This window comes from Talpa occidentalis, unplaced genomic scaffold (assembly GCF_014898055.3).
Source record: "Talpa occidentalis isolate TD23 unplaced genomic scaffold, MPIMG_talOcc4v2.1 talOcc4.10, whole genome shotgun sequence".
In the NCBI taxonomy this organism is placed as follows: domain Eukaryota; kingdom Metazoa; phylum Chordata; class Mammalia; order Eulipotyphla; family Talpidae; genus Talpa; species Talpa occidentalis.
The window spans coordinates 71,632,640-71,656,482 of NW_023600993.1; the positions used below are offsets into that span (position 1 = coordinate 71,632,640).

At 39.3% G+C, this 23,843-nt stretch overlaps 1 protein-coding gene across 4 annotated transcripts; it reads right to left on the bottom strand.

Annotated features, from left to right (window-relative positions):
• Positions 1–1,606: 1,606 nt before the first annotated feature.
• Positions 1,607–23,843, bottom strand: ZNF133 (zinc finger protein 133). Of its 4 annotated transcripts, none has more exons than XM_037494194.1 (5): positions 23,746–23,843; positions 15,105–15,179; positions 8,611–8,737; positions 8,084–8,179; positions 1,607–3,536 (listed from the first exon to the last, which is right to left on the bottom strand). In XM_037494194.1, exons 2-5 carry the CDS (start codon positions 15,135–15,137, stop codon positions 1,792–1,794), a joined length of 2,001 nt encoding a protein of 666 aa, XP_037350091.1. In that variant the 5' UTR covers positions 15,138–15,179; positions 23,746–23,843; the 3' UTR covers positions 1,607–1,791. The 4 variants fall into 4 exon arrangements, with proteins under 4 accessions (XP_037350091.1, XP_037350085.1, XP_037350100.1 ...); XM_037494188.1 differs by having other exon boundaries at positions 1,607–3,539; XM_037494203.1 differs by lacking the exon at positions 15,105–15,179 and having other exon boundaries at positions 1,607–3,539.

Genomic DNA, 23,843 nt, shown 5'->3' on the forward strand with positions numbered 1-23,843 from the left:
TCATGGAATCCTTAAATTGTTCATGTTGCTGTACAGAAGTAGGATATTAACGTAAATGATTAATTCATCATAATAAGTAATGGACCTTGTTGAGGTGGTAGCTGTCATCACTATCTACGCTTTATTTCTCCAGCTTGCGTGACTAAAGGAAGGACAGGCCCAGAGTCGCTGGAATCCAAGGTCCCAGTGTGCTCAGGAGGCACTAGCACTGGTGTCCCCCTGGCCAGGTCCTTGGCAGCCTGTGGAAGATGTCACTGCAGCATAACCAGTGTCCAGAGACCTCTGAGTGTGATCATCTGGTGTGATATCTGAGGTGATGTATACTGTTTCTATTGAACTTAGTTGTGACAACTTTTTCCTGTGTTTTCCTTGTGATTCTATTCAGCGTTGGCTGCAAGAGAAACTACACACAATTTGAGATTCAGAAGGTGGAAGTGAAGCAGCATCCATCACACCCAGAAGGTGAGTTTGGTACCAGACTGCTGTGACTTATCCTCTGCAGGCTCTGGAATCCAAAGTTGGGGAGGAGCTTATGAAGTTCAAGACCATTATCCCCCAAAACTTAGAGAACATCTCCCAGTAGTTCTTCTCTGGTTGAGTCCCTGACTGATATGGAGGCCAAAGATTTATGCCTAAAAATCACAAGGCCTTGAATTATACTATAAGCCTTCTACCAAACCTGCACAAAATATTTTACTCCTATGTTTTATTAACTGCTCCAGAATATTGGTAAAAACAGAAGGTTGTAACATTCTGAGTCCAGCATTCCCTGGTTCCAAAACAAATAATGAAAAGATAAATGTAGGTCAAGTTCACTATTTAAAAGACATAATAACCCCAAGCAGACTGTTAGCAAATGAAAACCAGGAGTGGAATTCAGTGAGAATATGCTGTATTTATCCCAGCAATGGGGGTTCGATGAAAAAACATATACAGTTAGGCCTTTCTGGCGGCTCAGGGGTTAGTCTCAGCACTATCAAGCTATCACCAGCCACTGCTACTCGAGTTCATTCCCCAGCCAGGAAGATACCCACATGGCGCAGCAGACCTCTCCTATCTCGCCCGCTGCTCCCCTAGCAGTGTATTTCAGTAGACCCGCCTGTCCTGCTCCTCACTCCATCTCTGGTGAGTCCTCTCATCCCCTGCACCTCTGGCCTATACCCCAATTCTTGTGCGCATAAATAAATAAAATAAGTCTTAAAAAAAAAACATATACAGTTGAAACTTGAACAGCACAGGGGTTCGGGGCACTGACCCTTCTCAGTGAAAAGTGCACATATAACTTTTAACTCCTCAAAACTTAACCAATACCCTTATGTGGACTGGAAACCTTACACATAACATAAATAGTTGATTAACATTTTTATGTGTTTTTTTAATCATAATAAAGTAAGCTAGAGAAAAGAATATTAAGAAAATCACAGAGAAAATTGATTTATAGTACTGTACTATATTGATCCAAAACTATAAGGAGATGTTTATCAAGAGAGTAACTGACAGGACATGGCCTTCATGATTGTGGGGGTGTGCTGGGCCAGGTGTCTGTCCCTTCAGGACAGGTGTCTTTCCCCCAACTTTACATATGAATTAATGAGATACACAGCCATTACAGATTTATAAAGAAGCAAAGTTTATTAGAACAAAAGGCCATAAAACATGGAGAAGACTTAGCGTGGACAAAGTAAACTAAGTCAAATGTTCTTTGACCCCTTATGGAATGCAATTTTTTTAACTCCACTTTTTGAAAATATAAAAATTCTGGTAATTTAATTCTTTTGACCATCTTCACTTTCAAAGAGAGTGTAACGGGTCAGAAGACTGCTCTGAATAGGCCTCAGAGTCAGGTTGGAGTGGTGGTTTGTGGTGAACAGATTTCATCTTCCTGTGTCTGATGAGGAGAGACTTCTGGCTAAAGCCTTGCCCACATGTCTTGCACACGTAAGTTTTCTCCCCTTGGTGTGTCATTTGATGTAAGATAAGGTGTGACTTTTGGATAAAGCCTTGGCCACACTCTCTACATACACAAGGCTTCACTTCTGAGTGTACCCGTTTATGAGTGATTAAAGCTGATTTATTGCTAAAGCCTAGTCCACACTGCCTGCACATATAAGGCTTCTCCCTCAAGTGTTTCCTCTTGTGCCTGATAAGACCTGCCTGGTGACTGAAGCCTCGCCCACATTCCCGGCACACATATGGCTTTTCCCCTGAGTGTGTCCTCTGGTGTGCAACGAGGTTTGACTTTTGGCTGAAACCTCGCCCGCACTCCTGACATACCATGGGCTTTTCCCCTGAGTGTGTCCTCTGGTGTCTAATGAGATTTGATTGCTGGCTGAAGCCTCTCCCACAGTCCTTGCACACAATGGGCTTATCTCCTGAGTGTATGTTCTGGTGTCTGTTGAGGTGTGACTTCAGACTGAAGCCTCGCCCACATACCCCACACACATAAGGCTTCTCCCCAGTGTGTGTCCGCCTGTGTGAGATGAGGGTTGAATTCTGGCTAAAGCTGTGTCCACATACTCCACACACATACGGTTTCTCCTTTGAGTGTGTTCTCTGGTGGTTGACAAGTGTTGTCCTTTGCCTAAAGCATCGTCCACACTCCTTGCAGGCATAAGGCTTCTCCCCAGAGTGTGTCCTCTGGTGGGAGATGAGGTTTGACCGGTCACTGAAGCCTAGTCCACAATCATTGCATACAATGGTCTTCTCCTCCAAGTGAGTCCTCTGGTGTCTAACGACAGCTGACTTTTGGCTAAAGCCTTTCCCACACTCTCGGCACACATAAGGCTTCTCTCCTGAGTGTGTCCTCTGGTGTATGATGAGGTTTGACTTCTGACTAAAACCTCGTCCACACTCATTACACATGTAGGGCTTTTCACCTGAGTGTGTCCTTTCGTGTATAATAAGGGTTGACTTCCGATTAAATCCTCTTCCACACTCACTACAAACAATAGGCTTCTCCCCCGAGTGTGCCTTCTGGTGCCTGGCAAGGCTTTTCTTTAAACTAAATCCCTTCTCGCATACCCCACACACATAAGGCTTCTCCCCGGAGTGTATCCTTTGGTGACTAAGCAAGTTTGTCATCTTGCTAAAGCCTAGTCCACACTCTCCACAGTTGACTGTTCCAAATCCTAAGACTTCTATCCTTTTCAGCAGTTTATCTGTGTCCTCAGGGTTCCCTGTCTCAGTTGCACTGGTCTCTATTTCCACCCCTCTGATGCCATTCCTGGAGCTAATGGGTTGCCTTTGGGGTGGCCTGGAGAATGCTCCTAAACTCCTTTTCTTTGTCTTTTCAAACAAAAGCATGGCACTGTCTCTCTCTTGACCTTCTGCTTTATCACTCCAGGAACTTTGATCAGAAACATGTGACTGCTGCTTCTGGTCTCCTGGGCATGGATCCCGTGGCTGGACATGACTGTCTGCACATAAGCACGTGAAGATCCAGGGTGGATGACTGCACAGCATATGCTGCATGTTGAACTTCTGACTGGAGAAATCCGGAGGGCAGAAAGGACAGAGGTGGAGTTCTGGCTCTGTTTCTGCTGGAGCGAGAAAAGTGTAAGTCAGAACTAAGGCTTGGTAGCAGTCTGAACAATTCTGCCTAGTCTAATGGTAAGACTTGATATCCTTAAAAACCCTTAAAAACTTAAGGGCTAGGCAATCAAGATGTCCTCTATGTGACCTACTTTTCCAGTCTCTCACATGTTCTATCTTCTATTAATATCCAGAAGATCCATTCCCAGGCCATTTCAATGGTCAGACTATAAAGCACCATAGGCAGTTTCTGTTCTGTAAGCAGAGTATACAGCAGTCTTTCCCCTCCCCTCACTATAATTGCCTTTGAACTCACAACCACTCACACTGATATAAACCATGTCCATGAATATTTTCTTTGCGAGATATCTAATCATGTGGGAAATGTCTTTATGTCTTCCTCTATTTTCGTATGAGGACAAAGGAATAGATGGAGAGAGCAGTTATTCAAAAAGGACAAAAGCTAGTGTAGGAAAAAGTGTAAAAAAGTAGAGATAATGTGTGAGAATCCTAAATTGGTTTCCCCACTTACTAACAAATATTTATCACAGGATTACCTTGTGCCAGAATTTCTACAAGGCAGCAGTAGGCCTTGTCAATGGACAACACAAACTCAATCTGGAACCCCAATGACTGAGAAAGTCCAAGCAGGTGTCCCCAACTAATCAAGCCCTATTAATTACCAGAATTAATATTAACAAAAGAGAAATCAGTGTAAAAGAAAAATATTCTTATAGTACCTATTGTGTAGGGGATGTCAAAATCAAATATACTACTCCAATCGCAATAAGTAACCATGTAATTTGACAAACCAGGTACAGATCTTACTGGATCTTCAGAACAGCCTTTCCTGAAATTTGAAAAACCCAACTATGTATACTTCTACATTCTGGAATTATTACATCCTATATGGAATGCTATTTTTCAGATTCTAATTGTAGTTAGCATAATCACCCTTTCCTAACACTTAGAAGTCCCTGACTTTTTCCGCTCAGCAAACTTAGTAGTGAATGTTTCTCTTTTGTGTTTCACTGTCTGGCCAGTAAATAAACACAATTCCTTTCGGTGCAGAAACTGTGGTTTCTTACTGTTTGGTGAGTGTCTAGGAATACACTGATTTCACTCATGTCTACCTCTCCCCAGTCTCAGTCTCTGGAAATCCACACCGAGAAGGCATGCTTTCTCCAAGGTCTTTGTGGTCCCTGAAGACAGTTTTTACTAAATTCTTATTTGTTTAAACTAGTTTATTTAAACTAGGTAGTTTGAGTTTCCACAACTAATGATTTTCTATTTCTACTTCTATTTCAAGTACAGCAACTTCCTTGAGATTGTAGTAACTCTGGATTCTGGCCAACTTTTTAGATTTGGTTTGTTGACTTTTTTTTCTGGGATATGATGGGAGAAAAGAAGGAATGCTGCCGTCTTCCTCTCATACACATTGGGTCATAGAGGCTGTGGTCTGTGTGACCTACTCACATCACAGGTAAGTTGGTCTTTCAATAATAAAGGTAATGTATGTCTGTTCTGTCAAGCATGGTGACTGTCATTTTGATGTAGTTAACCACCCCCTTATGGAAAGCAAGGCCTCTGACATGTATACTTACTAATGCCCCAATTTCTGTGCCTACATATAAAGTGGCAGGCTTCTATTCAGAAATTATGACCCCTTCAGAGAAATTTTAACTTCAATAGGGTGTTAACACTTACTTGGAATGACAGAAAAAAAAAATTTCAATTGTCCATTGTCAGTGTTTTCAGTTGTTCATAAAATCTGCCATTATATGTGTATCTAGGTGCATTTCGCCAGAAGGCAGATTTAACACAAAATATTACAAAATAAATGGTTTATAAAATATTTTAAATCTACAGGTGCTCCAGTACTAATAGGTTTATAGAGACTAATGAACCCTGATATAAATTCAAAATTTAAAAACATAAGAATGTCTAAAATAAAATGAAAACTGTACTCCCAATGATTTTAATGTGCTGGCTTCTGCAGGAAATCTTTCCTACTATAGCTGGAGCTCTAGTTCTGAAGAAAAAAGTTTAGCTGTCAGTTGAGTTAGAGGGGCCTTAGATATTAGATTATGCTATAAGGAAGAACATGAGGTATTCAGCACTTACAATCTATGTAAATAACACCTTAACAGCTGGTATATAGTACAAAGGGAGGGAATCAATATTTCAAAATATGGTAAATTGTGGAGGTAATTTTTTTTCTTCTGGGTCTATCACAATGTAACTATAACAGCACATTACTTAGTGATATAAAATTCAGTTTACCTCCTCAAAGAAGGTTTAATAAAAATATAAACTTCCAAGTCTCACATACTGATTTTAGAGATGAGCTAAGCTAATATGCATTCAAAATGTTTAAGATTAGGAAAGACATGTCTCGCTATTATCTTATAATCTGCAAACAGCGCAGGAAATTATTAGTTATTTTACTCAAAATAAACTCCAGAAATAGAATATTTTCCTGGCAATTTTTAACAGCAGCACTTCAATTCCTAAGATCTTTATTAAAAAGTCATTGAGAATTATTAAAATATATTTATATAAAAAGTGTCCAGAGGTGAAGTCAAAGAAACTTATTCCAAGAAACACAAATCCTATTTTAATACATCCTTTAAAAAATAGATGGAAATGAGAGAACTGAAGGGCCTCCCTGGTGGCGCAGCGGTTGAGCGCTGGGTTGCGAAGCTGCCCGCAGCCTCTGCAGCGCCGGTTCGATCCCCGGCCACCAGGCAAGGGTCCCACATGGCGCGCAGACCTCTCCTGCCGCCCGCTGCTCCCCTCAGCAGTGTATTTCTTCATCAGCCTGCCTGTTCTGTTCCCCACTCTGGCTCTGAATTCTCTCACCCTCCTGCGCTTCTGACTGTACCCAGTGCTTGTATAAATAAATAAATAAATCTTAAAAAAAAAAAAAAAAAAAAAAAAAACCACATTAAAAAAAAAAAAAAAAAAGAAATGAGAGAACTGAAAAATAAAATATCTAAAATGAAAAATTCACTGGCCAGGACTTAACAATATATTATAGATGACAGATGAGATAGTAAACTTGAAGACAGATTAACAGAAATCATCCAATCTGAAGAACAGAGAGAAAAAAAGATTTAAAAACATGGATAGGCGCAATAACCTGTGGGACAATATAAAGAAGTAAAACATTTGAGTCCCAAAAAGGGAGAAAAAGAATGAAGCAGAAAAAAGCATGTGAAAAAATAATGTCTGAAAATTCCCCAAATTTGGAGCTAAGTCATAAATTTATAGACTTAAAAATCTCAGTGGACATCATGCAGGAAAAATAGAAAGAAAAGCATGCATAAAAGCAGTCACATCATAGTCAAACAGGTAAATACCAAAAATACAGAGAAAACACTGAAAGTAGTGGGGGGCTGGAGAGAAGGTAACAAAAACAAAAATCCAGAGTACTAACTATGAAAATACAGCTGTTTCTCACCAAAAACAATGGAGGCCAGAACAGAGGAACAATATCTTAAAGTGCTGAAAACAACAAATAAATCAATCTAGAATTTTTTATATCCAGAGAAATGTCCTCCAAGAATGAAGTTCAAATAAAGACACAGTCAGAGAAAGAAAATAGAAGAGAACATAATGCCACCTTGTAGTGCCACCTGCACTACAAGAAAATGCTAAATGAAGGGGTTCAGGCTGAAGAAAAATGACACCAGGTGGAATCTCAGATCTTCAGAAAACAAATGAAGAGCACAGAAAATAGTAAAATATCTGGATGAGTATAAAGGAAAATTTTTTCCCGTGATTGAAAAAAAATTATGTTTTTAAAACAAATATTTTAACATTGAATTAGGGAGTACAGACTATATGTGGGTATAATACAAATGACAACTATAAAATAAACGTTGTAGGGGGATGGGATAATTGACATTGTGCAATTAATGTTCTTACATTTTACATAAAGTGGTACCCAGAATAAGCAGAATAAGGTTATGACTTTGTGTGTTGTAATTTTTTGAAGTAGAGAGCAGGAAACTTTTTCTTAAAGGGCTAGAGAGTAAACAGTTAAGCTTTGAAGTGCTAAGAGGCAAAATTGAAGATATCATACAGATACTTACAAAACCATTAAAAATGTAACCATTTAAAAATCTAAAATAATTCTTAACGTACAGATTTTTAAAAATTCTACGGCAATTTCCTGATTGGCTTGCCTTTTTGCTTTTGTCAGTTTTTCCCCGTGTTCTTGCTTGATTTTTTTAAAAGAATAGTTAACAAAAGTAAGAAGCCAGTGAATGTGGAAGAGAACTGAATGAGGTAAGTAGGCCTCACTGGGAAGATGAAAGCCTCCTGGTGGAGGAAAGAAATAAGACCTCATTTAGGACAGCCCCTCAGAGAGGAGTGAGGCTGATGTCTAGAAGGGAGTCTAAGCCAGGCAATGTAAGCGCAGCCCAGGAAGTCAGGAGAATGGCTTTCCTCCCCAGCGCCTGAGCAAAGCCTCCTCTCTCGCTTTCTCTCTTCTACCCTCATGAGCTGCCGATAGCTCTGTGCCATTTGCATAGTGTTCCCCTCTCACCTGGACAGGTGGCAGGTGGGCATTTTCTCTCCTCTCTCCAGGTTTCCTTCCCTTGTTCCAGTTGGGTAATGAGTTTGGGTTTAGAAAATGGAATTCCTGCTCAGAGGAAAAAGAAATCAAGGTGACTGTAGGTTACGTAGAGTTAATTCCGCAACTCTCGAAGTAAAACTGGGTAAGCAACTTTAAAAAGTGGTAGGAAAGACCTGAAAATAATGAGCCTCAGCAGTGGAAAGGAAGAATGGGTAAGGTAAAAGAGGATTTGATTCCATGATGGGTAACTGAACACCAGTCCCATTTATAAAGAGCCCCATCTCTCTCCCTCTCCCTGTCTACATCTGTGTCTGTCTCTGTCTCTCTCTCTCTCTCTCTCTCTCACACACACACACACACACACACACACACACACACACACACACACACACACACACAAATACACACACAGTCAGAAAGCAAGATGGCTGCTTCAAGTGTAGCCTAATAAAATATCCACCACTAAGAATGCAAGTCCTAAGAGATACGGGGCTTACCCAGTGACACCAGGTTGCTGTAGTTCTCCAGCATCACCTCCCTATACAGGGACCTCTGAGCAGGGCTCAGCAGCATCCACTCCTCTTGGGTGAAATCCACAGCCACATCTCTGAATGCCATGTGTGCCTGTAACATAAATCACAGCCCTGGTCACCTAGGTGCCAGCCTTGCCTACAACTCAGGGTGAGAGGCAGGGCAAAGGCTGCCCTGGGGGAGGTTGGTGAGATATTTAGATCCTGCCTTTGACTGACTGTGGGTCATACCTTATGTTTTAAGATCTTTAAAGCCCTGTCGCTACTTAGCCAGTACTTGTGACTCTACACATTTAAGATCTTGGGTAGGCCATTTTGAGGTATACATTCAAAAAGCAGAGTCCCTAACTTTCAGGTAACATTAAATCTAGGTTGAAAGAACAACAAACAACATGTAAAACAACAATATAGTAACAATCTGAGTTTTAAGAATTTAAAAGAACAGTTTAATCATATTAGTGTTGAGCATCTGAGAAGCATACAATCCAGTAATGTCAAAGACTTAAAGTACAACTCAGTTTCTCCCTCTAAATGCCACAGCCTGTTGTTCTTCTCAGACCCCAGAGATACAACAGAGAGTGGTGAAGAGCACAAATTTGAACCATATTGCCTGGGTCAGGCAGGGCCTACCTCTGCCATCAACCAAAGCCTTAGTTTTCTCACTTGTGAAATATGGACATTAACCTTCCAGCCCCACTTTGGATACTCAGGAAGGTCCACCCAATCTACAGATTCACCTCACACCCGTTCTCATCACCTTGCTGTTTCACTCTTTTTATCTCCCTAAAATCATTTGAAAATGTAGGGCACAGTGGAGGAGACATCAGAAAAGGCTTTGTGAGAAAGGCCTGGAAACTGAGTCCTGAATGAAGGGCAGGAATTAAAGGAAGAGGACAGTGCAAGGTAGTCCAGCAAGGCATGTGGGGAGTAAGAAAGAGGACTGTGAGCCAGAGATGACAGGGAGCCCACGATATGGCCTAGGAAGACCACCTGGGAGGAATAAAAGGCACCTAGTAGTAGAATACAGAATAGGTAGAAAGTAGCAGCTTATAGAAGAACTTTTATTTTTAGTGTGATAAAATATGTATCACAAAATTTTAAATCTTTTTATCAAAGTGTACAGCCCAGTAGCAGTAAGAATCATTCACATTATTGTGCAATCATCTGAAACTCTCTAGCCATTAAATAACTCTCTCCTCCAAATTCTGGTAACCACCATTTTATTTTCTGTCTATATATTTGGCCAATCCATGTGTTATAGATAAATGGAATCATACAATATTTGTCCTTTTGTCAATTTCACTTAGAATACCTTCAAGGTTCATCCATATACTCAAAATTTCCTCCCTCTTTAAGGCTAAAGCATATTTGATAATATGTATATACCATTCATACACCTGATGCATATTTGGTCTATATCCACCTTTTAGTTACTGTAACTAATACTTTTTTTTTTTTAACACCCAGAGATGTGAGAGGATTCACGAGAGACAGTGGGGAACAGAACAGGCAGACTGACTGAAATGCACTGCTGAGGGGAGCAGCGGATGAGAAGAGGTCTGCCTCGCCATGTGGGTTGCTCACTGGCCGGTCAGGGATCGAACTCGTGTTGCAGAGGCTGTGTATTGCTTCAAAGTGTGGTGCTTAACCCCTTGTGCCACCAGGGGGGCCCCTGACTAATACTTTTAAGCAAATTGCTGTTAACTCTTTTCAGTATATACCTAGAAGTTAAACTGCTAGATCAAATAGTATTCCACATTTAATTTTTTCAGGAACCACTGAATTATTTTCTACAGTGGCTGCACCATTTTATATCCCGACTGGCAATGTAAAGGGGCTCTAATTTCTCTGCATCCTCACCAACAGGTGAGGATGTTAAAAAAAAAAAATGGCCATGCTAATGGGTATAGTTTCTCATTATAGTCTTGATTTACATTTTCCTAATGATAAGTGATGGTTAGATCTTTTCATGTTCTTGTTTGCTATTACCTTTTTGAAAAAATATCTATTCAAGTACTTTGTCCATTCTTTAATTGGGGTATTTGCTATTGCTATTTATATATTCTGGAAATCAGTTATCAGATGTGATTTGCAAATATATTCTCTTTGATACAAGAAGTTTTTCATTTTGATGAAGTTCAATTTATTTTTTCTTCTGTTGCATGGGCTTTGGTGTAATATCCAAGAAATTGTCACTAAATCCAACTTCATGAAGCTTTCCCGTTTTTTTCTATGAGTCATATAATTTTACTTCTTATCTTCTAGACCTTTGATCCATTTTGAGTTAATTGTTATATATGGTCACAGGTAAGGGTCTACGTACATTCTTTTGCATGTGTTTTCCCCAGTAATATCTACTGAGTAGACTTAATGGTCTTGGAACTCTTGTTGAAAGTCAGTCAACCTATATCTGTGATTGTTCATTTCTGGGCTCTCTCTTATTTTCCATTAGTCTATAATTCTCTCTTTGTGTCAGTACTAGAGTCTGGATTACTGTAGCTTTGCAGTAAATGTTGAAATTAGTAACTAAGTCTTCCAACTTTGTTCTTTTCCAGGATTTTGGCTATTTATAGTATCTTGAAATTCCTCACAAATTTTATGATAAATTTTCTATTTCTGAAAAAAAGTCATTATGATTTTGATAGGGGTTACATTGAGTGGTTTTAGGTAAAACTCTTTTCGTAACATAAAAAACCGTCTTCCTTTCGTTTCTGTCTTCTTTAACACTTGTTTTTGGTTTTGTTTTTGAAATAGTAGTAAGTGTGGGAATCTTTTCTACATATAAGATCATGTTATTTGCAATGGATAATTTTACTTCTTTCTAATTTTCTTTCCTATTTGCTCTAAAACCTCCAATATTATGTTCAACAGAAAATAAGCATACTTGCCTCATACCTAATTTACAGAAAAAGTTTTCAGTCTTTCACCATGGAGCTGTGAACTTTACAATGTCTTTTATTGTGTTGATGTGGGTAGTTTCCTTCTTTTCCTACTATTTCCTTCTATTCCTACTGTTTTTATCAAAAAGGGTGTTAAATTTTGTTATTTTTCTACATAAATTGAGATGATAATGTGGTTTTTCTCCCCTCTTCATCTGTTAATGTGTAATACATTCACTGGCATTTGTATATTGAACCATCCTTACATTGCAGGAATAAAACCCACTTGGTCATAGTGTTTTAGTATGTTGTGTTTTGTTTCCATCTGTCTACAAGCATTTTCCAATTTCTCTTGTGATTTCTTATTTGATCCTTAGATTAAGTCCTGTTAATTTCTACATATTTGAATTTTTCCATTTCCCTTATTTTTGTTATCTAACTTCATCCCATTTTAGTGGTTAGAAGATAGTTTGTATATCTTTTAATCTATTGAGACTTGGTTTGCAGTCTCATATAGTCATCCTGGAGAATGTCCCATGTATGCTTGTGTTTTTCAGTTCCTCTCTATCCTGATTTTCTGTCTGGTGGTTCTATGCTTACTGAGGATGGGATACTAAAATCTCTATTATGGCAGAACTGTCTATATTTACTCCCTTCAATTCTATCAACATTTGCTTCATACTCTAGGATCTGTTATTAGGTATGTAAGTATATAATTTTTATATTTTTGCTATACTGAATCTTTAATGTCTTTCTTCCCTATCTCACAATTTTTTAAGTGAGTCTGTTTTGTCTGATATTAGTGTAGCTTGCTATTATTATTTGTATGTAATATCTTACCCTACTTGCTATTATTATTTGTATGTAATATCTTTTTCTATGCTTTTGCATTCATCCTATTTGTGTCTTTGGATCTAAAGTAAGTCTCTTACAGACATTATGTAGTTAGATCTTTTTCTTTTTGCTGTTGTGACCCATTATGCCAAATTCAGTCTTATAATTGGAGAAAGTAATACATTTATATATCATGTAATTTCCAGTGCAGGACTTCTAGCATTTTACTATTTGTTTTGTATATATATGCCTTACAGCTTTTTGTCTTTCATTTGGCGCATTACTGTCTTTTGTTTATTTTGTTGATTTTAATGAAACTTTTAAATTCTCATTTCCCTTTGTACTTATTCTATATTATATTCTTTGTGGTTACCATGAGTATTAAATTTAACATCCTAAAGTTATAATACTGTAAAATGAGTTTATATCAGCCTAACTTCAACAGCATGTAAAACTATTCTGTACAGCTCCATCCTCATCTCTGGGCAGCTATTTGAATTCACAAAATTACAACTCTAGGCATTGTGTGTCCAAATAATAGACTAGTTTTTCAAAATGCATTAGTCTCTTAGACAATGCAGAAAACAAAGAGTCATGAAGCAAAGTTTATATAACTGCCCATTTATTTATCTTTACACTAAACAACAAACTTATTTCCTCATACAACTTAAAATAACTAGTGTTCTTTCATTTCAATCTGAAAAATTCTCATTAACATTTCTTGACAGAACTCCCGGGGGGCGCAGCAGGTTGAGCACAGCGCAGTGAAGCAGTCTGCAGCCTCTGCAGTACCAGTTCGATTCCTGGCAGGCCAGGGAGATTCCCATATGGTGGGGCAGACAGACTTCTCCTGCCTCATCTGCTGCTCCCCTCAGCAGTGTACTTCGGTCCTTCTGCCTGTCTGCTACCTGCTCTGTCTCTGGTGAATTCTCTCACCCTCCCGCGCCTCTGGCCTGTACTCCAGTGCTTGTATAAATAAATAAAATCTTTGAAAAAAAAAACATTTCTTGAATGACAGGCCCAGTGTTGATAAACTATATCATCTTCTTTTCTTAGAATGCTTTAATTTCTCCCTTACTTTTATTTTTTTTAAAGATTTATTTATTTATGCATACAAGAGCTGGGGCACAGGCCAGAGATGCGGGGGTTGAGAGGATCCACCAGAGACAGAGTGGGGAACAAAACAGGCAGATTGACTGAAATACACTGCTGAGGAGAGCAGTGGGCAAGACAGGAGACGTCTGCCTCGCCATGTGGGTTTCTCCCTGGCCGGCTGGGGATCGAACTTGTGCTGCAGAGGCTGCGGATTGCTTCATAGTAGGGTGCTTAACCCCTTGCGCCACCAAGGAGGCCCTCTCCCTTACTTTTAAAAGATAGTTTTGCTGGATGGAGGATTCTTGAGATGTTCTTCTTTCAGCATTCTGAATATCCCATTGCCTTTATTCCTCCAAAGTTTTTGATTAGAAATTTTCTGATAATACTAAAGGACCTCTTGTACATGACAACTTTTCTCTTGTTTTCAAGATTCTCTGTTACCTTTGGCCTATGAGGGTTTGATTATAAGGTATCTTGTTGTGGGTATCATTTGAGTGTTTACCCTACGTGAAGTTCATTGAGCATTTTGGTGCCTTTTTATGTTCTATAATTTCCAACTTGTCCTTCCATCGTCTTGACTTTGTCCATGTCTTCTGTTAGCTCCAACAGTCTTCAAGACATCTATTTTTAGACTTTTTCTAATAAGTCCACCATCGGTCCTTTGTCAGGGATTTGTAATGATTTTTTCCTTTGAATGAGTCATACAGTCATATTTCTTATTTTTTGTGTTAAAATTGGAATATCTAAATCTTATAACATGGCAACTGTAACTCAGATTCCCCAGGATTTTCTGTTTTGCTTTTTTTTCTTTTTCATTTTAATTTCAATTGTTGCAGGGCTTAGCTATGCTGAAGTTCAACCTGAGATGTATATTTAAGGTTTTCTTAGGTATTTTCTGATTCTGTACTTTTTCACTGGCACAAGCAGTAATTTTCTAATCCCCTCCCGCCCCCAATATTTGTAGTTGATCTTTAATGTCCTAGTCCTGACAGGTCTGACTCCCAAAGGGTGAAAAATGAGAGGACTGGGAAGAAAAAGGGTATACCTCAGTAAGTGGAAGGAGTAGCAATGGTGACCCACCTCTGAGACCAGATGCAGCAATTAGTGATCAAAACTCAGAAATACCATATTTGGAGGACAAAGTACTTATTGCCTACTCTGGCTATCATTAGCTGTAGCAAGTTGTCCTAGAATATGTGGACAGTTCTCTGCCATGGGGCTGAAGGATGGGTTACTACTGCACAAAAGAAGAGTTGAAACTGATTTAAGCCTTTCCCTTAAAGCTGCAAGCATTTGCCCAGACTTCAGAATTTCAAAGTAGTTATACTAGACAGATTCTGCCAGTACAGTTGTTGTCTAGGTATTCAGATAGATTCCTGGTGCTTCCACTTCATCATCATCCTTGATGTCACTTGAAGCCTGTACAAATACTGAAGCTGAACAAAGGAATGTAGACTCTATCCTGTCCTGTAGAATTGCACATTGTTCAGAGTTAACTACTTGGTGAATGACCAAGTCACAGGATGAACAGATTTAGTTAAGTCACAGTTCCAGAACTAGAGAGTTGGACTCTGCCAGGTAAGGCAGATAGAACAAGAGAAGGTAATGTGTCCATCCTGCGACAGCCCATGTGGAAATGCAGGAAACACTCACCATTACCCTGGCTTTCCGGGACCCTGTGGCCATTTTTCCTGGTATCCCTAAAGAAGGGTATCTCAGAAGGCAGATCTGGGTAAGGAAAACAGAAATGAGAGGGTGTCAGGTGGAAATGCTCTCCCCATGAGTGAGGCAGGGCCTGTTCTCCAACCCCAAAATCGGGGGGGAGGGGTGGTACAGTGAAGAGTGTTAATATCTCGTGCTATACCAGGTTCCAAGAAAAGGTTCTGAGAGCTAAGCCTTCAGCAGGTTCATTCTCAAACTCTACTGAATCCAATAAACTATAAAAGGAGACACAAAATGGCAGAATAGAGCAGTTGAGGTTGCCTGTGCCCCTAAACACAGCTATAAAAAAAAATTGCTCAAAGATATGAAAGTTTCCCAACAGTTTTATGACTTTCCCATGGAAGATTTACACTAAGGTTTATAGCTTACTGCAGATAAGGACCCGGGGCAAGGGGATTGCGGCCAGGAAAGCAGATACTCCAGCCCACAGAACAGGCTGAGGGATGGCCACCCAGGTCCCTGCAGGGAGTGATGAATTTTACTGGAGGGAAGTTCCAGAAAAGGAGTGCATGCATGCATATGAGGGCATGGGACTAAAATTTACTTTTGTCCCTTACTTCCATTGTATTTATACATATTTTGTTAGTGTTTGAAAGAGTCCAGAGCAGTTCGAAGATTATAAAGTAAAAAGTTTAGTTCTCTTTCTGGACTCTGGCCCAAGTCCATACGCTTCTCCACAGCAATTACTGTTTTTTTGTTTTTTTTTAAATAGAGGCATGTTTTATTTATTTATTTGTTTGTTTGTTTGTTTGTTTGTTTTTGTTTATACAAGCACTGGGTATAGTCAGAAGCGCGGGAGGGTGAGAGAATTCACCAGAGCCAGAGCAGGGAACAGAGCAGGCAGAAGGACCGAAGTACACTGCTGAGGGGAGCAGCAGGTGGCAGGAGAGGTCTGTGCGCCATGTGGGACCCTCCTCCGGTGGCCGGGGAGCAGCTGGGGATCGAACCAGCGCCGCAGAGGCCGCGGGCAGCTTCGCAACCCAGCGCTCAACCGTTGTGCCACCGGGGAGGCCCAGCAATTACTGTTAATTGTTCAGTGAGTACTCTGAGTTATACCTTTATCTCTTCATTTATATTTCAGTATATGTGCAAATAATGTTATTTTCCCATAAATAAGAACAAGGTGTATTGTTCTCTGACTTATTTGTACACTAGTACTCACAGACCTAACTCTATTCTATGAGCACACCATTTTTTCAACAATATTATTCTGACAATTGACAGTGAGACTGTGGTATTGATCACCAATAAGACTGTCAGTATTTTGTGTGAGTGCTAATGGAGTGGAATTACTGCGTTTAATATCTGTATTGCCAAACTGCCCTCCAAAGGCGTAATTTACAATCTCAAAACCACATTTAAGAGTGCTCTTTACACACCTATGTGAAGTGTGTAATCTGCCTTGAATTACTAATGTTAGGTAAAAAAAAAAATACAGCTCATTGCTTTCATTTGCCTTCAACTCAAGAAAGTGGGGAAGAAAAAAAATAACAAGGAAAGAATACAAAAGAAAATGATTTTAAAAAGAACAAGAATTAGTAAATCAAAAACGAGCACCATCAGATTCTGATAATGACGTATATATACCCTTTTGCTATAAATACTGATCAAAATACTGATAAGTATAAATAATGACCAAAACATAAAAAATATGTGATGACAATACTACCAGAAGTGGTCAGAAACTGGAGTGGATATGATCTTTAAAGGAAGGGGTGCACACTCTGAGACCCAAATTTATGTGTTAGGACCAGTATTTAACTTTTCATATGAGGGCACTCCCCAGTTCATGTGGCACACCAGAACAGATCAAGAGTCTGTAGCTCCAGACTAACTAAACACTGTATGAGAAAAGCCTAACAAAAAGTGGGAACAACAAAGTTTGGAGGCCTCAAATCTATATGCTCCCCCTAGAATCTTTCACTGCATATAGTAGTCCCCACTTATTCATGGTTTCATTTCCCACAGTTTCAGCGATCCACTGAAATATTATGTAATATTATACAAAAATATTCATATGATATTTTGAGAGACCACATTCACATAAGTTTCATCACAGCATATTTTCATAAATGTTCTATTTTTATTAGTCATTACTCTTCATCTCTTACTGTTCCATTTTATAAATTAAACTTTATCATATGTATGTATATATGTAGGAAAAAAACAGGTTCAATACACCTATGGTTTCAGGCATCCACTGGTGGTCTTGGAATATATCCCCCATGGATAGGAGGACGAATGTTCTTAAATATGTTAACTAAGACAATAAAGTGGTAGACAAACACAGCTGGGTGAACTGTGCAGAGATTTCAGTTATTGTTCACCATAGAGAAATCAAGGCTAAGAGTTTGAGTCCAATCAGGTAAGATAAGATTGCTAAATACCTTAGTTCCTTACACTGAAACACAAGTATATTATGAAAACATCCATCCTTGCAGAATAGCCAGAGAACATTTTAATTTCAAATTACCTATAAATAACCTATTTAAAAAGAAAATATGAAACACTAAGCCAGTGAGCCTTCTCCCATACTCCCTACATCAAACCATTTGGGAGTATAAAACCAGCTTGGATGGCAAAGACTACACATAAGATAAAGGAGAGGCACTAAGCAGATTGAAACTTGACTAAAAAGCATCACAAAAGATGCATGGCAAAAAAAAAAAAAATCACTGAAAGCAAGACAACAAGGGAGCTACATTTACAAAATTCTTAAGGAAAGATACCATGAATCAAAGATTTTATAACCATCCAAGGGATCCTTCAGAAGGCTACAGAAATTCTATAATTTCATTTTGTGTTTTCTCTTTAACTAATGCAGCAAGAACTTGGGCAATTTTATAACCATGAGCTGTTTTTCATAAATCTACTAGAAGATAAATATAAAACATGATGACAACACAAGGAAAATTTCAATGAAAGGACTGATGGTGAGCATTTAATATAAGTAATTGTAGGCCGAGCCTAGCACTAGCAGTGTGGAAATGAGAAGAATATGTGTTTTTATATATGGCTATATTTTCTGGTAAGATAAAAATGTCGCTAAAATGGGAGAAAAGAGAGGGGAAGAGGAAAGTTCACTGAACGTTGCAATAGTTGAAGGGAAAACACAAAATGAAATTATAGAATTTCTTTAAAAAATGATAACAAAAATATGTATGGAATTCATTTAAAATAGCGCGTGAAGAAAGTTCATAGCCTTAAACACTTTCATAAATAAAAACAAAGAATCAGAACAAATTACTTCCTAGCTCAAAAGGCTTGTAAATAACAAAGTAAATTAAAAGAAAGCACGAGGCAATAAAAGCAGATCTTAACCAACAGAAAAAGCTGAATGAGTCAGACTCATTTCTTTTTTTAAAATATATACTGGGCCTCCCCGGTGGCGCAGCGGTTGAGCGCTGGGTTGCGAAGCTGCCCGCGGCCTCTGCGACCCGGTTCGATCCCCGGCTGCTCCCCGGCCACCGGAGGAGGGTCCCACATGGCGCGCAGACCTCTCCTGCCGCCCGCTGCTCCCCTCAGCAGTGTACTTTGGTCCTTCTGCCTGCTCTGCTCCCTGCTCTGGCTCTGGTGAATCCTCTCACCCTCCTGCGCATCTGACTGTACCCAGTGCTTGTATAAATAAATAAATGTCTAAATAAATAAATAAACGGGCCTTCTTTAAAAAAAAAAAATATATATATATATATATATATACACTAATCAAGAAAAGAAATGAAGAATATTCAAAATAAGAAGTGACAGAGGGGGAATGACTCCTGAATCACCAAAACACATTTAAAAAACCCATATAAGACTAATTTTGAAGATCTCTGGTACACACAAAAAATTATATACCAACATGAAGTAAGAAACTTTCAAGGAATTATAATTACCCAAAATTGACCATAGATGGTTACAACAGAATTCTGACACATTGTCCCAATGTGCCAAATACAGCCCTGGAACACCAAACAATGAAGGAAAATATCCTCATTCTCTTTATAAAGTAACATTGATACCTAAACCGATGACAATTCAAACATGACAAAATTATAGGCCAATATCACTTGTTAATATTGAAGCAAAATTATAAATAATATATAAGCTATGTAAGAGAATCCAACACCACAGTAAGAAAATATTTCACCATCATAAAGTGGGATTTACCCATAAAGCAATATTGGTTCAATCTTAGAAAATTCAGTACCATAATATAGCATACTAATAGTTCTGAGACAATCAAGAGTGCCTTCATACATGCTGAAATAGTCTTTGACAAACATCAACACCCAATTCCTTACTTTAAGAAAAGAATATAAAATTGTTAATTTTTAAAAACCTTTTATTTTGAATTTTTGATATACAGAGAAGTTGCAAAAATATCCATTCCCACACACCCATTACCCAGTTTTCTCTAAATGACATTTTAGAAAATCATAACACAGTGATTAAAACAAGGAAATTAATATTGACACAATTTATTAGTTACAGTCCTTAATTAGATTTTGCCAGTTTTTCCACTATTGTCCTTTTTTCTGGTCCAGGACCCAACTGAGGTTCCCACATTGCATTAAGTTGTCATGTATCTTTAATCTCCAATCTGTGACAGTTTCTGTCTTTCATGAACTTGACACTTTTGAAGAGCATCCCTCAGTTTGGATTTGTCAGGTGTTTTTTCAAGATTTGAATGAGGTTTTTTGTTTGTTTGTTTTTTTCATTTTTGGCTCAAATACTTAGAAGTGACGTTGGGTCCTTTTCAGTGTACCACAGTCAGGGGTTCACGACATTGCTATGTCTCATTTACTGGTGATGTAAACCATGATCTTGATTACTTGGTTAAGGAGGTGTCTGCTGGGTTTCTCCACTGTAAAGTCACCATTTTTCCCTTTAAAATTAAAAAATATCTTGGAAGAGCTACTTTCAGATTATACAAATATGCTGTTTCTCTTCAAACTTTCATGCACTTGGGAACTGTCTATAACAGTTATTACGGTACCGTTTACCTAATGACAGTGTTCGAGTTCCCTCTTCAATCTAAGTTCATTAATTATAATCCTATAAGAGCTATACCTTCTTGCTGATTTATTTATTCAATTATTTATATCAGTGTGGATTCCACTGGAGATAACAGAATAGTTATCACTGTTCATTTTGTTGCTCAAATTATTCTAACTTCAAACATTAGGGGCTAGCTGCTTCAGGTTGGCTTTGTTCCTGCTTTAACCAAAAAGACACTGTGCCAATTACAGGCTTAAGTCTTAGGAAGGCAAAACAGCTTATGCTCTTGAGAAGCCTGGAATACCAAGTAAAAACTTCACTCCTCTGCCAATAAGACCACATAGAGGGCTTAGTTCTAAGTCTTTACACTTTAGGGCGGTTTGTTGCAGCAATCAATAATCAGAACCCTTCCAGAAATGCTGTGCCTTCTCTCTCCTCAGCTTTCTTAATGTCAAAAGCACCTTCCCTATCGTCCATTTGCCTACTCAGGCACCTAACTATCAATACTTTCCTACCTGCCACATCAAACCAACTACCAAGGCCAACTGATCTCACTCTGAGAAAATTCTAATTCCTCCGAACTCCTCACTACCTGGAGATGAGGACAATGGCATAGCTCTTCCCAACAGTGTGTGCAGACCATCCCCCAACATCCCAGTCAGCCTCATCCATTACTTCCAGAATTAGCTCTAGCTACACAAGGTTGGATAGGTACTTATTTGGTAAATATTTATTTAAGACTCCTATATGTGATAAGCACAATTTTAGACATGGAAGAACAAAGACAAATGTCTGCCCTTAGTGACATGGAAGTCTAGAGGCAGAAGATATATTAATAAATAAATAAAACACATAGTATGAAGCAGGGAAGAAAAGTAACAGAAGTGGGGTGTAGTTCTGAAATTTTTAAATAGTGATTAGGAAAGGCTTCTCTGAGATGACTGAGTAAAATCTGAAGAGTATGAGGAGTGAGTCAAGTAGGGGACTTTGAAAAAGAGTGTTGCGGGCAAAAGAACAGTCAGTACAAAGGTCCTGATGCAAGAGTGAGGCTAGCATAGTCAAAGTGTCGGAGAGCTCAAGGTATAGGCTGCTGTGTTGTGACTGAGACCAAATGGTAGAGATGAGTTCAAGTATAAATGGAGGGGAAGAGCATATCCAACCTGGAGGACACTGGTTTTGACTTGAGAAGCCACTGGAGGTTTTTAAGAAATGCATGACATGATTTGATTTACATTTTAAATGATCTCTCTGGTTGCTGCATTGATTAATATACCACAAGGAAGAGCAAAGGAAGAAGCAAAGAGCTCACCCAAAAGTTACTATCATCCAGGTGAGATACTTCCAGGACTATACTGGAAGTAGCAGGGGTTGGAGATTGCTGAAGTCCGGATTTGCTTATTGTGGATGGTGTGTAAAGAGCAAGAAAGGAGTCAAGGTTGACTCTAAGGTTTTGCCTGAGCAATATGAAGGAAAGAGCTGTCATGTCTTTGCTCCCTTTTAAAACTGGGATGGAACATCCTGGGGGCGGAGGTAGTCAGTTTGTTGTTGAACATATTCGGTCTGGATGCCTGTGAAATAATATTCAAGTGTAAATGTGAAGTAGACAATAGGAGACTAGAATTTGCCATGCATACAGAGTTGAAGGCAGAGGTTTATGTTGAACCTCAGAGATGGCCAGGGCCATAAGGGGAGAAGGTATAGCCAGCAAAGGAGAGAGAGAAGCCAGCGGCCTATAAAGTAGGAAAAAAAGCTGAAAACCAGGGTAATAATGTGAAAGGATATTTTGAGGAAGTATGCAACTGCATAAAATGTTGCTGAAAACTAACTGTGGTATTTACCCACAGGGAGACCACTGGTGACCTTGACAAGAATATGTTTTATTGGGTAGAGTTGACAATATGTTTCACTGGGTAGAGTTGAAAAAGTCTCATTGGAATATTGAAGAGAATGAAAGGATACAAATAAGGTCAGCAAATATAGACAGTTCTTTCTAGGAGTTTAGTTCTGTGGGGGAGGAAAGACATAGGGCTATAGCTGGAGTGGGAAACCATGATCACTGCTTTGCTTAAAACCTTTAATGGGGCCCTTCTGTACTCAGATCAAGGCTACTCCAGGAAAACCCAACCTTCACCTTTCCAGTCAAGACTCCCCAAGTGAACTTCCTTCCAGTTAACAGGGATAATGACTGGAGTCTTCACATGTATCATCCAATTTGTCTAACCGAGTGCCAGGTATTGTATCAGTAACCCAAGAGGTGGAAAGATGAGATACTCAACATTCAAGAAACCACCTCATACTCCAGTGTGACAGGTGGACAGTCATGAGCTTCAGAGTCCTGATGTGTCAGGTGTTCTGTTGACAGGGAGAATGGGATATTGCCCGGAGATATCCAGGAATGTTCTCTAGTGAGATTACATCTAAGCTTAATCAACAAGTGTTTATACGAAAGCAGCGAGGCATGGAGAAGTAAGAGAGTATAAAATGGAACATATTTCTCTGCAGTTATCAAAAAGATCTGGGAGGAGTGGCTCATAGAAGAAAAAACTGAAAAGGTAACCTGGACAAGTTGAAACAATAATCCGAGCTAATAATGACTTTGCTTTGTACCAGGTGCTCTAACATCACATTCTGTGAGGTAGATACCATTATCATCCCCATTTTACAGATAAGAAAAAGCAGTTCAGGGATGTCAAGGCTCCTGGCCACACAGTTTGAATACAGTGAAGTTGAGAACTGCCAGACAGTCTGACTCTGGAATTTGAAAAGCAAACAGACAATTAGAAAGATCAGGTTGAATGGCAAAATCAGCATTTGTATCTCAGGAGCCCAACTCAAGAGGTATAGGAAAAGAGTGCAAGGAGGTGGAAGCTAGGATGCTGTGGGAGCAGGGACAAAGGGAAGGAAAATGAATCAAGGGTTACATCCCAGGTAAAACTAAGCAGACACAACAGTCAAACAAATGGAAGGTAAGTCTGCAAAGAACAGAGAGCCCCGGAGGTACAAGGCCCAGCCTGTACTACAGAGAAGTTGCAACTGTTAACATAGAACAGTAATATCAGAAGAAATGGGAGGAGAAGCAAATGCAAGGAGAACCACCAGGGTGAATTCCAGATACACTTCCCTCTCCTGATTGTGACAGAAAGGTTCTCAAAAAAAAAAGGGGGGGGGAGTAGTTTTAAAACAATTTGGGGAGGAACTATATATTTTGTTGGGTGTAGTCATTATGTCTCAGAGACACCTACTGAAGTATTTGCAGGGGAAAAGATGAAACTAGAATTTGCTGCAAATTGATGTAAAGAGGACATTGGCTAGAAGAAAAACAGAATGTTGGTAACTTTGCAACAGACAGGCCTGGGAGTGAGCATTCTGAACAAATGCTGAGAAAAGGAATGCCAGGGCAACATGGAAGGGCCATGAATAAGGACACCAGGTCTGAAGAATAGTCTAGGTAAAATCGCTACCCTTACAACAGACCTTGTTTCCTGGGCAAATAGCTGGGACTCTGATCCCATAATGGGATGTTGTAGGGTACGAGCTGTCAAACAGAGGAAACCCACAGTTCAGTAAGCAAGAGCTTAATGATGCTAACCTGAAGCTGGGCTGTCAGGAGCCCAGGTGTCCTCCCTCTGCCCACTGGCCGTCCTCTCTGGGCAGGGCGGAGCTGCCCAAGAAGCAGGAATGTCACTG